General features: G+C 38.4%; 1 protein-coding gene and 1 long non-coding RNA gene across 4 annotated transcripts in view; one reads left to right on the forward strand and one right to left on the reverse strand.

Annotated features, from left to right (window-relative positions):
• The window catches only part of LOC126377499 (uncharacterized), a 228,018-nt gene that overhangs the window by 119,939 nt on the left and 94,177 nt on the right, over positions 1-13,902 (reverse strand). For all 3 annotated transcript variants that reach the window (XM_050025234.1, XM_050025235.1, XM_050025236.1), the window contains exon 17: positions 8,926-10,346. In XM_050025234.1, coding sequence (XP_049881191.1) covers positions 8,926-10,346 — 1,421 coding nt within the window. The remainder of the gene's footprint in view (positions 1-8,925; positions 10,347-13,902) is intronic.
• LOC126377645 (uncharacterized) overlaps positions 1-13,902 on the forward strand; it is a 350,458-nt gene that overhangs the window by 25,435 nt on the left and 311,121 nt on the right. The gene's annotated exons all lie outside the window — the stretch shown is intronic.

Below are 13,902 nucleotides of genomic sequence, written 5' to 3' on the forward strand. Positions count from 1 at the left end.
AACTGAAATTAGTGATCATTATATCCCAATTGTGTATCAATCGCAAGATGAACTAAGTACCCACACTTCACCGAGCTTTCTGTTAGACCAATGTGATAGGAGGCGAGTGAAAGATTTTATAGGTTATTGGAAAAATGCGTTGGACTACAATCTCACCTTTTTTTTTGTTTGACGTGACTTATTGTAGATTTGCCGCAGATGGCATTAACTACTTGGCCGGAAAAATGGGGAGCGCTGAAGGCTCTCACCCAGTACAACGTTTAAGACAACAGGCCTGAGGGTGCCCAGTTGGGCGCGAACCTCGGCTCAGGGCGTCGTCTGAGAGGAAAAATATTTGAAAGAATTAATCGACCCTAGTGGGTCGATAGCGATAAGCGCTGAATGAGGGAAATCGTCCACCACGCCGGCGGGGTCGGTATACAATCTCACCAGAAGGTAAGAAAATTAATATACTAATGGTAAAAGTAGCCTAAGTGGAATTTGTTGTATCTGATTTCCTAGTTCACGAAACTGGAAGGACGATATCAAAAGGAAGGTTATAGGAGTTAGTATAATGCATCTGTTGCGCCAATGATGCAATTTTCCGCTCAACAGAGCGAGATAACTACTGCACTCTTGGATGGTTGCCGATCTTAATTTGATTGGAGCTATCGAAGTGGACTTTACCTAAAGGGCCTGACTTAGAGGCATATTACCATTTATTTAAAGTTGTCTTTCTTTCCTTTTTTTCATATCCATCTTAGGACTTCGTATCAACAGTGGCTGCAAGTTGTCTTTGATTACTTGTGGCTCTGCCCACCCCATTTGGGATTACGGGCGTGAGTTTATGTATGTATGTATGTATGTCTTCCTTTAACGTTAATTTCATGGATTCCAGACATACCTATGCATCTTTTATAAAAAACCAAAACTCTCTTTTTATTTTATTTGTTGAATGCTACATCGACAAGAGCGCGGCTCTTAAATTAGTGATGTGTGCATCTTTTATCTTTGTTTTTGGGTATTAAATGATGACCCTTGTTAAGACTTTACCTAAAGGGCCTGACTTAGAGGCATATTACCATTTATTTATATACAATTCACCATGGTATAAGCAACCCGCATTGGAGCAGCGTGGTGGAGTATGCTCCATACCCCCTCCGGTTGATTGAGGGGAGGCCTGTGCCCAGCAGTGGGACGTATATAGGCTGTTTATGTATGTTATGCATGGTATAAGAACACTAGGGGCCTGTTTAATAAAACTTACAATTGTAAATTACAATGACAATTTGATGTACATTGCGGAGTGTGTGATCACGAATATTTTGCAGTTTCATATTAGCTACGTAATGAACACCAAATTGTCATTGTAAATTACAATTGTAATTTTTATAAAACAGGCCCCAGGTAAACTCAAAAGTGACAGCTAACATTTCAAGGTTAGCCCAGCTGACGTCATCCCACCCTGTGTTGCCATTTCGTAAAAAATAAATTATTTATATTACCCACGACCAATGTTTTTATGTTTATTTACCTTGCAAGGAAATTTTTAACTTTTAGCAAAAAAATTACATACATACATACATAAACTCACGCCCGTAATCCCTAATGGGGTGGGCAGAGCCGCAAGTAATCAAATACAACTTGTAGCCACTGTTGATACGATGTCGTAAGCTGGATATGATGAACCTTATGGTGATAAGGGATCAGCCTATCGCCCATAACATTAGTCCATCATGTTAGAGGACACAATCCCTCTGTCGGTTTTTACGACATGCCCGGGAAGACAAGCAGCTGAACGTTTTCTATGTTTTTTATTTGCTCCCAGAACAGCATAGAAGCAAAAAAATTACTTACAGTTTTAATGATTTTTATATATGTGTCAAGTAACAGTAGTTAAATACATTAGTCAGTAATTCACTTTATTTTCAATAATAAAATTTACGTCCTTGGAATGTTGGAGATACCAATTTAATAAAATTAGTTTAATTTTATTTTTATTTCCTTTTTTTAATGTTAGTATTTTATAATTTTATACAAAATGTTGCACTGTCCCGCACCAAATTGTAATAAATGTTTCCTTTACACTGGTTGCCTGGAAGAAATTGCTGCTTAGCATTAAGGCCGCCAGATTGTGCTGTATCTTTCGTCCATTTGTGTAAATTTGTTTTGTAGGTTGTGTGCAATAAAGTATATTTGATTTGATTTAATAGTAACGCAGTGGTAACACTTACGTCATGAAAGGGCTAGCAATGGCGGCTTGTCATAGGATTGAGCATATCTGGCTTTTTTATACCATACATTTCACGACATCACAGTGTAGACGCCAATGCGCCGTGAAACTTTCATAATAATATAATCAGACTTAAGTATAAATAAGGTAACTTAACTATGTATACTTAAATAAACCATATCAAAACATATTTCACCCATCATTTATCATCTCGCAGAACCTCAAAACAACGAAAAAAAGAACAGTACTAAATCAAGGAACTTCGACAAGGAATAATTCTCAAACTTATAGTTCAAATTGAGTGTAATTTGGCATACACTTTGAATATACCATGCCCTCTCGTACTACGATACTAAAACTGTCATCAGACACTTATCTTACGATGACCAAATTGGAGATGTCCTTAGAAAAGGTTTAATACAATCTACTCTGAACCGGTGTGCGTAAATGAAGCGATTGATGAATGTGGAGGAAGCAAGAGAAGTGTGTCAGGATCGAAGCAAATGGAATTCTATAGTTTCTGTTTACCCCGGTGGGAAATAGGCGTGAGTTTATGTATGTATGTGTAAACTGACAGTTTACTTAGATAATATTTGGAATAAGAAAAGGACTCAGGCACAATACATCATCCTCCTATTAATTCTGATCAAAATAAAGTGACGCAATATAGGTAGCAATAGAATTCTATACATAACCTGATCCAAATATCAAGGAAGAATTATTTTTATATATTCTTCTGCCAACATTATACACATTATATATTTCATAATTGTGTACCAGAGCAATAAGAAAATTGTTTTTTTTTTACTTCTGATGGGTTTGCTCTTGGCCCCAGATTGGCCCGAAGGCAAAGACGAGGCCTAAGATGGAGCGAGCCCGGAAGGTGCCTTCACTCTGGCATTCTAATTATTGCGTTAAATCTGTCCTGGTAATTATCACGTTAAATCTTTACAACGCCATCTATATTTTTTTTGGAGAACGTAGCCTGGAATGTCCTTCATTACCACTGATTATATAATTAAATTTTCCAAGCTACAAATTAGATTAAACTCACCAATTCCGAATAGAAACTCCTCGATAAAAGTATATCCCGGCACTACATTTCCTTCTTCAAAATCCGTTAAGACCGGTTGATTTCAAATTTGGAATTTAAACTGTTCGATTGTGACCGAAAGTGACCGCGCAACGTGGTCAATCCTCGATGAATAGTGAGGCATTGAGGTCGCTCAGCCATAATTCAATTACGGGTATTAGCAATTTTCTCTAGTGCTGTGGCACGACCCGGTTGGGATTTGTCGATATCGAATCCGTGTAGTTAGTAATTTAAACAACGCACTTTACACATTCCTTTTTATGAATGCTATCTTCTTCTATCGTGTGGGTTGTGCAGTGGATTACCGACCTCATCAACCCTGGTGTCAGGGTTACTATTGAGCCGCCAAAGGCCGCTGACATGACTCATGTAACAACTACGTACTTACATCAGTAAGTAGTAACCGGGACCAACGGCTTAACGTGCCTTCCGAAGCATGGATTATCTTACTTTCGGACAATCAGGTGATCAGCCTGTAATGTCCTAACTAAACCAGGGATCCCGAAGTGATTTTTGTGATATGTTCCCATCGGGATTCGGATAAATTGTAAAATGCTAATCTAGAAGTAGAAGCCAGTCTAAGATGATCAAAACTCAATCTCATTTTATTTTTAGACTTATTTTCGGTCTTTATTTGTGAATTAAGCAAAAATGAGTAGGATGCTTGACAGCATTTATTGATGACGTCATAGAACATTATTTCCATACAAGCGCCAAAGAAAACTTTCGTTTAGACGTTTCGTAAAACGTGTCTCATTTGACTAGGTTGTCAAGTAGCCTATACCTCTACAGGCGTGTTACTATGTTATGTACTCGTATGTATGCTTTGTGTGTATCTCATGAATATCATTTATTTTATCGACATCGACATTTCATGTCCATCTACCATCACTAATACTTCAGTTTACTATTTTCTGTAATCCCACATAAGCTGTCTCTTGCCTTGGATTGTTTTTAATTATTATTTCTTTCTTTTCACCCGGTTTTCACCGGTCCACTACAGACATCCATTAGGGATACTTAATTATCTTCTATTTTAGGGGTCAAAATGCTTTACTTTATTAAAACGGCCTCCGTTGTCCAGTGGTTGAGCGTTGGGCTCACAATCCGGAGGCCCGAGTTCGAATAACGGTGGGGACATATCACAAAAACCAAATGGTTTTCACAAAGTTGTGATCCCTAGTTTGGTTAGGACATTACAGGCTTATCACCTGATTGTCCGAAAGTAAGATGATCCGTGCTTCGGAAGGCACGTTAAGCCGTTGGTCCCGGTTACTACTTACTGATGTAAGTATGTAGTTGTTACATGAGCCATGTCAGGGGCCTTTGGCGGCTCAATAATAACCTTGATACCAGAGCTTATTATTTTATCGCGTTTTTCACAGGGTCCACTTACCTAACCTGAAGATTTAACAGGTCCGGTTTTTTACAGAAGCGACTGCCTGTCTGACCTTTCAACCCGCGAAGAAAACCAGCCCAATACAGGTTAGGTCATAAACCTCCGAAAATCTATTTCTTCTGCCAATTGTGAATTGTGAATGTGTGAACTTAAAATGTGGTTTCCTCACAATGTTTTCCTTCACCGCTGAGCACCTGATAATCATAATATAATCAAAACATGAATTCGAAAACGAAGTCGACAATCACTGGTTTAGGCTTGTGCTGGATTCGAACCTGCGAGCTCAAAGTGAGAGGCAAGCTTATACATTCAGGAACATAATTTACTAACTTCCAGTTAATTTGGCTAAGTGCCTACCCCGCAAGGGAGGGTAAATGTAATTGAAACTCTGACTAGTCCGAATACCCTAGAGATATTTATACTGTTTTAGAGGGTTCATAATGAAGTAATTTCATAATTGGGTGAATTGTATAGTGCGTGTGGATAGCCTCTATGGTCCAGTGGTTAGAGCGTCAGGCACACGGTTTGGAGGTCCGGGTTCGATTCACGATGATTCAGATTTATTTATTTCATATTTAGTTGACACATTTGAGGAGCTCAGTTCCCTCATTCAGCGCTTATCGCTATCGACCCACTAGGGTCGATTAATTCTTTCAAATATTTTTCCTCTCAGACGACGCCCTGAGCCGAGGTTCGCGCCCAACTGGGCACCCTCAGGCCTGTTGTCTTAAACGTTGTACCGGGTGAGAGCCTTCAGCGCTCCCCATTTGTCCGGCCAAGTAGTTAATGCCATCTGCGGCAAATCTACAATAAGTCACGTCAAAAAAAAAAAAAAGAGGAGCTCGGTGGCGCAGCGGTAAACGCGCTCGGTCTGCGATTGTTGAAGTTAAGTAACTTTCGCGAAGGCCGGTCATAGAATGGGAGACCACAAAAAAAAAGTTTTCATCTCGAGCTCCTCCGTGCTTCGGAAGGCACGTTAAGCCGTTGGTCCCGGCTGCATTAGCAGTCGTTAATAACCATCAATCCGCACTGGGCCCGCGTGATGGTTTAAGGCCCGATCTCCCTATCCATCCATAGGGAAGGCCCGTGCCCCAGCAGTGGGGACGTTAATGGGCTGATGATGATGATGACACATTTGAATTACAATTATACAAAAAGGTAACATAAATATGATCCTCAGTTTTACAACAACGAAGATCATCATCATCATCTCCTTCTCTCATTGGTTTAGGCCTGTGCTAGATTCGAACCAGCGACCTCAGAGTGAGAGGCAAGCGTTCTACCAACTAGGCTACCGCGGGTCCAAACACAAAAACAAAGATAATATAATTATTATAATAGAATGTCAGTAATAGAAAATTAAAATAATAATATTCAACAAATCGATGGATTCCCGAAATCACTTTGTGAGACTGTCCTTTGTTTGGTAAGGACATTGCAGAGGCTTGAATCGCCTGATTGTCCGCAAAAAATAATTCCGTGCTTCGGAGGGCACGTTAAGCCGTTGGCTGGTGGTGGCTTATATCGGAGTGTCACGGGTTCGAAAGGAAATGAATTTATTTTATTACATTAATGTAATTACTATTGATAAATTCATGACATGACATAAATATAGTATACCTAAATTGTTACTTTGCATGCTATTGTTGATAGCTGATAAGAAGGTACTTTCATGTACATCAAATAATGTACCCTTTTCTATTTCTATTTCAAACTTCTCATTTTCAAGATGAGACAAGCATATACAGGTTGGTAGTGACATCGTAACGAATATAAGGGGGATGATTCAGGCCATGATTCTGAGTTGACATTAAGTGGAATTTTCTGTCGGAAAATGCATGAAAGTTTTAGTGCTTTTTAATTATTGTCAGTTCCATAATTTTGCGACAGAAAATTCCACTTGATATCACTCAGAATCATGGTCTGAATCATCTCTCATAATTTTCGTTACGATGTCACTAATGTATATAACCATGTCATCATCATCAATTTAAGAGCCACGCTCTTGTCGGTGTAGCATTTTCCATTCCAGTCTATCAAAGGCCAATTCCTTGACTTCCCTATAAGACACGACGTTAACCTTTTCTTTAATCTGTTCCATGTAAGCTCTTCTTGGTCTTCCCCTTCCTCTCTTTCCTTCTAGCTTTCCTTCTATGATGTTTTTAATGAATTACCATGTATTTATATTTTAAAAAATACGAGTTCGTGTTAGTTAGTTGAAGTTCACGCATTTATGTAAACTCTATCTCAAATCCCATAATACAAGACGTCAAAACAAAACGCATGCACAATAGATTTACCTTAACACGTGACTAACACGATGAAACCTTACATGGAATCGGTCTTCTAATCTCCTTACTACATCCATACCGCGTCGCAATGACGGCCATACTCCACTATAACACTGGCGTTTTTCCTTCAAAGCCTTTACAGTAAACTTACTTAGCATCCCAGCAAAAAAAAAGCAAAATCTGTCAGTTTAAACTAGTAAAGTGTGATGTACAATGTTTTTGTGTGGGGAAATAAATATTTTTATTTCTTTCTTTCTTTCTTTTAGCATTATTAAACCAACCTCTACTTTTTCACGACGCCGCAAAGTCTTTATTCAAACAGTAAAGGTCTTGTTAAAGGTTGAAAAGCTAAAGGATTTTACGACTTGTATGCAACTAACTTGGCTGCAAGTTGTCTTTGATTACTTGTGGCTCTGCCCACCCCATTAGGGATTACGGGCGTGAGTTTATGTATGTATGTATATATGAAGGAGAATAGGTTAGGAATTTGTATGTAAGCGGGGAAAAGCGTAAAATAACGTACGAAAGCATTTTCCACATCAAACGCTCAAGTTCAAGTACCGAGTTCATTGTTTTGTGAAGGTGATGGAAATAACGAAAGGACTAATGGTTAGTATTGACAAAGAAAGAAACAATCCCTTTGTCCTTTGCTAGAGAGAGAAAAGAAAACGTAGGTAACATTTTCTTTTTTTTTGACGTGACTTATTGTAGATTTGCCGCAGATGGCATTAACTACTTTGCCGGACAAATGGGGAGCACTGAAGGCTCTCACCCGGTACAACATTTAAGACAACAGGCCTGAGGGTGCCCAGTTGGGCGCGACCCTCGGTTCAGGGCGTCATCTGAGAGGAAAAATATTTGAAAGAATTAATCGACCCTAGTGGGTCGTTAGCGATAAGCGCTGATTGAGGGAAATCGCCGACTACGCCGGCGGGGTCGGTATCGGGGTCCGTGTAGGTAACAAACGCTCACGACTATATTTCTAAATTGCATAGGTAAGCTTGTAAGAGGTACATGCATCGCAAGATAAACTGAAAAAGTAAAAAAAATACTTCTATATTGTCAGAAACAAGAAAATTCAGAACTTCTTGCATAGGTGGCGAACACTGCTTTATAGTTATTTTATCTATGCATTTAGATTGTTATTATATACCTACAAAATATCAAACAAGTATCTTTTTATTATGTACGTAGGTATATCAGTAATTTTACAACGCATTTTTACGATTATCTTCTGCATGCATTATTTATTAATTGTAAACAACGTCAATTAGTTCGGTTACCGTATCCGCGGTTTCCTCTATCCGGGTTGTAGCTGAAAATCAGCGATTTGCTCGAAAGGGCAAAAACTTGCGCTGAGCTATGGCCGTTTTGCGCTGCTGCAGCACACATACATACCTGGCGTGTGTTAAACATTTTGTATGTGGTGTGTATTGTTGTTGATTTGTATTGTACGCATGTGTGTCTGTAGACCAAATAAATCATTGATCTATCTATCTATCTACCCATGTTTCACTACACAAACTACACAGTTTCTGTTAGCCCAATGTGATAGGCGGTGAGCCGTATCGCTGTCTATAATGACCGACGCAACTGTGTTAGTGAATTAAAACACATAATAATGGGTTTTTACCGCGTTTAAAGCAGGGATATTAGACTCCCGATATTTTATTTCATATCCCTGTTTTAAACGCGGTAAGAACCCGTTATTATGTGTTTTAATTAAAAATAATTAACACATTGATATTATCAAATAAACGCGTAATACAAATTGTGTTAGTGAATATTGTATATTGTTATAATTGTACATCTATTGCAAGATGAACTAAGTACCCACACCTTACCGAGCTTTCTGTTAGACCAACGTGATAAGTCGTGCCTATTCATATGTCCAAACAAATATAGAAACAAAACAAAATAAATGACTTACCTAGCTCTTCTTGAAGGCACTATAAACTTCAGCGGTCCAGCCGACTTTCTTCTGTCCTTAGACACTGGTACCATGAGGAAGTCATCTTCTTCCGTCTCCGACCCTGGACTCTCCAAGTTGACCAGCGCTGGAGCAGACATTCTTCTATCGGGCATGGTCTTCGGTGCCTCTAACATGTCCCTTATCACCTCACAATATTTACACGCACTCGCTTCCGCTATATACGCTTTCGTTATCGCATACGCGTAGTTTTCTAAGAAGCACTTATGGCATCCTGGTACATAATTCGTTTCTAAGTCCGTCGATTCTTCACTAGGTTCCTGCTTCTTCAACTGTAGTTTCTTCTCCATCGCCGCGATGTTGTTCTGCAAAATCTTTTTCTGTTCTTCTTTACTTTTCTTCTCTTCTTCTTCTAACTTTTTCTGTCTTATTTCTTTTAGAGTTTCATCTTGGTCGTTGTAATATTCAACGCATTTTCGTTCAGTCTTGGACGGTTTGGTAGGACTTCGTTTCTTATGTTTTTTGTGACTTATATTTATATTTAAGGGCTCTATTCGAAGTGATTTCATTTGTTTTATAATATGCTCTTGCACGTAAGGATGTCCGTATGTTGTCTCGTCTACACTAGGAATACTTTTGGCACTTGCGTCGTTGTCTTTGTTTCTAATAGCTATTTTATCTTGTTTACCAGTCTCTTTGATCTCACGATCACCGTTTAGTTTACGACCGTTTTTTATCGTACACTTTACAGACGAGTCTTCGTCTAAGCATGTTTCGTAGCCGTCGATTTCATGGTCGATATATAAAAGTGAACTGTTCTCGTCCTGGGTAGATATTCTTGTTGTGGCGTCGTAGAAGCTACTCTCGTCTGTTGGTGAATTGAGACACTCCTTCCAACTTTCATCGCTTTTAACCTTTTCTAGATTCTTTGCAACACTTTCATCTTCTTTCCAATACTTGTCGAAACTTATCCTTTCTAGTCCTGTAGGTGTTACAGCGAAAACCATTTCATCTGATGTGGAGATATCTTTACTCTGCTGTTTGGATAGAGACCGTTCTCCTTCGCCTTTTCTATCAGCTGATTTACTTCTCGTATCAGGGAGTTCTCTCGGTGCGACTAAGACATCGTCTTCTGTTATTGTCATATCGTCATCTTGCAGAGACTCCTCGGATTTCGATTTAACGATTTCTCCATTTATTTGGTCCGTAGTGCCATCGTGTTTTGGACTTGGTTTGTTCTTAGTGTTTAGGTCATCAAAACTGAGGTCTGCTAAGGCGGAGAGCTCTTCATCCTTGATGGAGGAGTCTTCAGGCTCAAGGCAGATCTGGACGACCTCCAAACCCTCGCCGTACTCCTGGAGGCACTCGTGGAAGGAATCCATGCCGGTGTGGTCGTCAGAAGCCAGAGAGTTTATGCATTCCTGTAGAATAAATCATAATTTATTTAGATGTAAATTACAATGGAAATTTTGTTATTACAACTTACTGACTAACAGTTTTATTTTGAAGTATTTCTACTTTTAATACCATTGATGTAATGGTTACGATTTTTGTAAGTACCTTTATTTATCAGTAACAAAACACCTACCTGTACGTCGAAAACAAATACTGATTATATTGATTTCCTGTTAAGTCTGGTATCTTTCATATTATAATGACTTCAATAAGTAAGTCTCAAAAAAAATCTCATTAAATTTCCTTTTAAGTTAGTTACTTCCCTGCTTTGTTGACAATTTCCAAGTTATGTCAAATCTTCTTCTATCAAAGAAGAAGAAAAAAAGAAGAAGAAGATGTCAAATAAAACAAAGTTATATTTTGGCAACTTTTATTGCAACACACATAACAAAGCATATCAGAACAACATTTAACACAGATCAGCTTAAAGCATCGTTAACTCTATCATAGGGAATGTTAGGACCGCCTGTGTAGTGACGCAACCTTAATACAAATATGTGTATTAAGGTTGCGTCACTACACAGGCAGTCCTGACGTTCACCTGTCACACTGGTGATGACTAAAACATCGAATAAATAATAGATAAAACCAACCAATTATTTGTGTATTATTATTATGTAGTTAGTACATACATACGTAAGTGTATTTATCTTTTATTTATTTTTATACGTACAAGTATTCCCATGCTGCACTATCCCGCTATATTACATAGTATTAAATATCTCCTATACTTAAAGGTTGCCTGGAAGGGATTGCTACTTAGCAATAAGGCCGCCTATTGTACTCATTCTATTTCTCTTTTGTTTCGTATTTTGTTTTTTCCTGTTTGTGCAATAAAGTATTTGTTATGTTATGTTATGTTATGTAAAAATAACAGAATTATACAGAATGTTAGTGACATCGTAACGAATTCTGAGGGGGATGATTCAGCTCATGATTCTGAGTTAATAACATAAACATAAACTGCCTATATACGTCCCACTGCTGGGCACAGGCCTCCCCTCAATCAACCGGAGGGTCTGGGTCCGTCTGAGTTAATATCAAGTTGAATTTTCTGTCGGATAATTCATGAATATTTTAGTTCCATCAGTTAGCGACGTGTTAATGACATCGTAACGAATACTGAGGGGGATGATTCAGACCATGATTCTGAGTTAATATCAAGTGGAATTTTCCGTTGGAAAATTCATGAAAATTTCAGTTCCATACTTTAGCGTCGGACCATTCCACTTAATGTCAGAATCATGGTCTGAATCATCTGACCTGTATATTCTGACAACAACGCTTACTATTTTATAAGTAGATTTTAGGTCATCTAAAATAAAGTAGGGCGAATTCAAATTGAAAAATAGAAATGTGTTATTCAAAAATATCTAATGAAACACATTTTTTTCTTTTTTTTTTGACGTGACTTATTGTAGATTTGCCGCAGATGGCATTAACTACTTGGCCGGACAAATGGGGAGCGCTGAAGGCTCTCACCCGGTAAATGAAACACAGAAGAAATACATTTCTGTCACTTTTGACAATGGCATAACACAACATATACAGGGTGTTAGTGACATCGTAACGAAAATTTTGAGGGATGATTTAGACCATGTCTGACGGAAAATTCCACTTGATATTAACTCAGATCATAGTCTGAACCATCCCCCTCAGTATTCGTTACTTTGTCACTAACACTAGGGTAGTAATAGGTACTTCCAAGCTTTCTGTTAGACTAACATGAACTCTATAAGAAACTACTAATGCTTTAGCCATCACGTGCATTTAATAAAAATATTGTTATGTTGTAGTAAGAAAATGGTTTCTATGATGTTTAGAATTATCGATCGGTCATTTCATATTTCCATGAGACATCATTCCCAGGATGATGAGCAGATAAAAACTTTCAGAAGTTTTTCTTTACACCTAGCGTGGTATTAATAAACTAATCTCAGCTTCGATATTGCCCTCAAGATCATGTTAATGTGACAGTTTTTGTATAAAATCAGGAACTTGAGCATAATCTTGAGGGCAGCCTGTGGGTTGTAAGGTAGATTACCAACCCCATCAACCCTGGTGTCAGGGTTATTATTGGGCCCCTGACATGACTCATGTAACGACTACGTATTTACATCAGTAAGTAGTAACCGGGACCAACGGCTTAACGTGCTTTCCGAAGCACGGATTATCTTACTTTTGGACAATCAGGTGATCAGCCTGTAATGTCCTAATCAAACTAGGGATCACAAAGTGATTTTTGTGATTTGTCCCCACCGGGATTCGAACCCGGGACCTCCAGATTGTGAGCACAACGCTCAACCACGGAGGCCCATTAGTTTATTAATACCACCCCTAATCTCAGCCAGACATTCCGTACTAACATTTCGTTTATCCCGCCTTACCTTGAGCCCTAGAATAAGGAATACTACGTATAGAACAGCAACTCTCCGCTCCCCACCAGCGGCTAAGCTAGGTTTACCTCACCCCTTTCAGTCTTACTTTAGTCTTAAATCATATGGCGTCAGACGTCACACACACAGATGCGCGCGTACGATAACGTCAATGTGTAGTGTCTGTGTAAAACGAGGTGTTTTGTATGAAGTGTCCGGGTGTGTTTGAGTGAGTGAAACAGACAGTCCGCGCTCTCACTCTTACATCTTAAAATCTGTGGTTCATTAAGGGTGTTGGGTTGAGACCCTCGCTATATATGTTTTAGTAACACTAGATGGCGTAAGTGTAGCCAGCCACCATTCAGTGATCGGAATTATTATTTTTATCAAACTAAGCTAAGCTAAATAAGCTCTACATCTTTTTGCCACTACTAAGGTCTAGAGAACCTACAAACAATAAAACATATTATAAACCCTTCCTATTTTCTTCAGGTTTACTCTGAGTCTGAAGTTATTGATATCTTCCTATTTAAATGTTCTTTTTATTATTAAAAAATAAATATAAAAAAATTGTAAAGATTTATTTACGTTTATTTGTAACAAAAATACAGAAAGTTAGTAAATACTTTTGTATGGAAATTTATATTTAATCAATAATTTAAAGAAAATATATTATTACTTTACCTCTTATGGCAGAAATAAAATGAAGCCTCTGAAATAACGGTAAATAAGAAAAAGACGTTCTATTTATTTAAGTTTCACACTGAATGCGCTATACTTACGCCATCTAGGTAACGGATAGGAACTAAGGGTCCTTACACCCTTAAGACTAAAGTGATCCCCATCGGAGGGGTGAGGTATGTCAACCTCGCTCAAAGCTCGTATTAGTGCGGGGCGAAGAGTGTCCTTTCTTTAGTATTGTTTTTTATTCTATGACGTTGAAAGGTACTTTTACATACATACATAAACTCACGCCCGTTATCCCTAATGGGGTGAGCAGAGCCACAAGGAATCAAAGACAACTTGCAGCCACTGTTGATACGAAGTCCTAAAGATGCATATGATGAACCTAAGATGGATATGATGAACCTTAAAGGGGATCAGGCTATCGCCCATAACATTAGTCCATCATGTTAGAGGACACAAT

Source organism: Pectinophora gossypiella, chromosome 23, assembly GCF_024362695.1.
Source record: "Pectinophora gossypiella chromosome 23, ilPecGoss1.1, whole genome shotgun sequence".
NCBI classification, from domain to species: domain Eukaryota; kingdom Metazoa; phylum Arthropoda; class Insecta; order Lepidoptera; family Gelechiidae; genus Pectinophora; species Pectinophora gossypiella.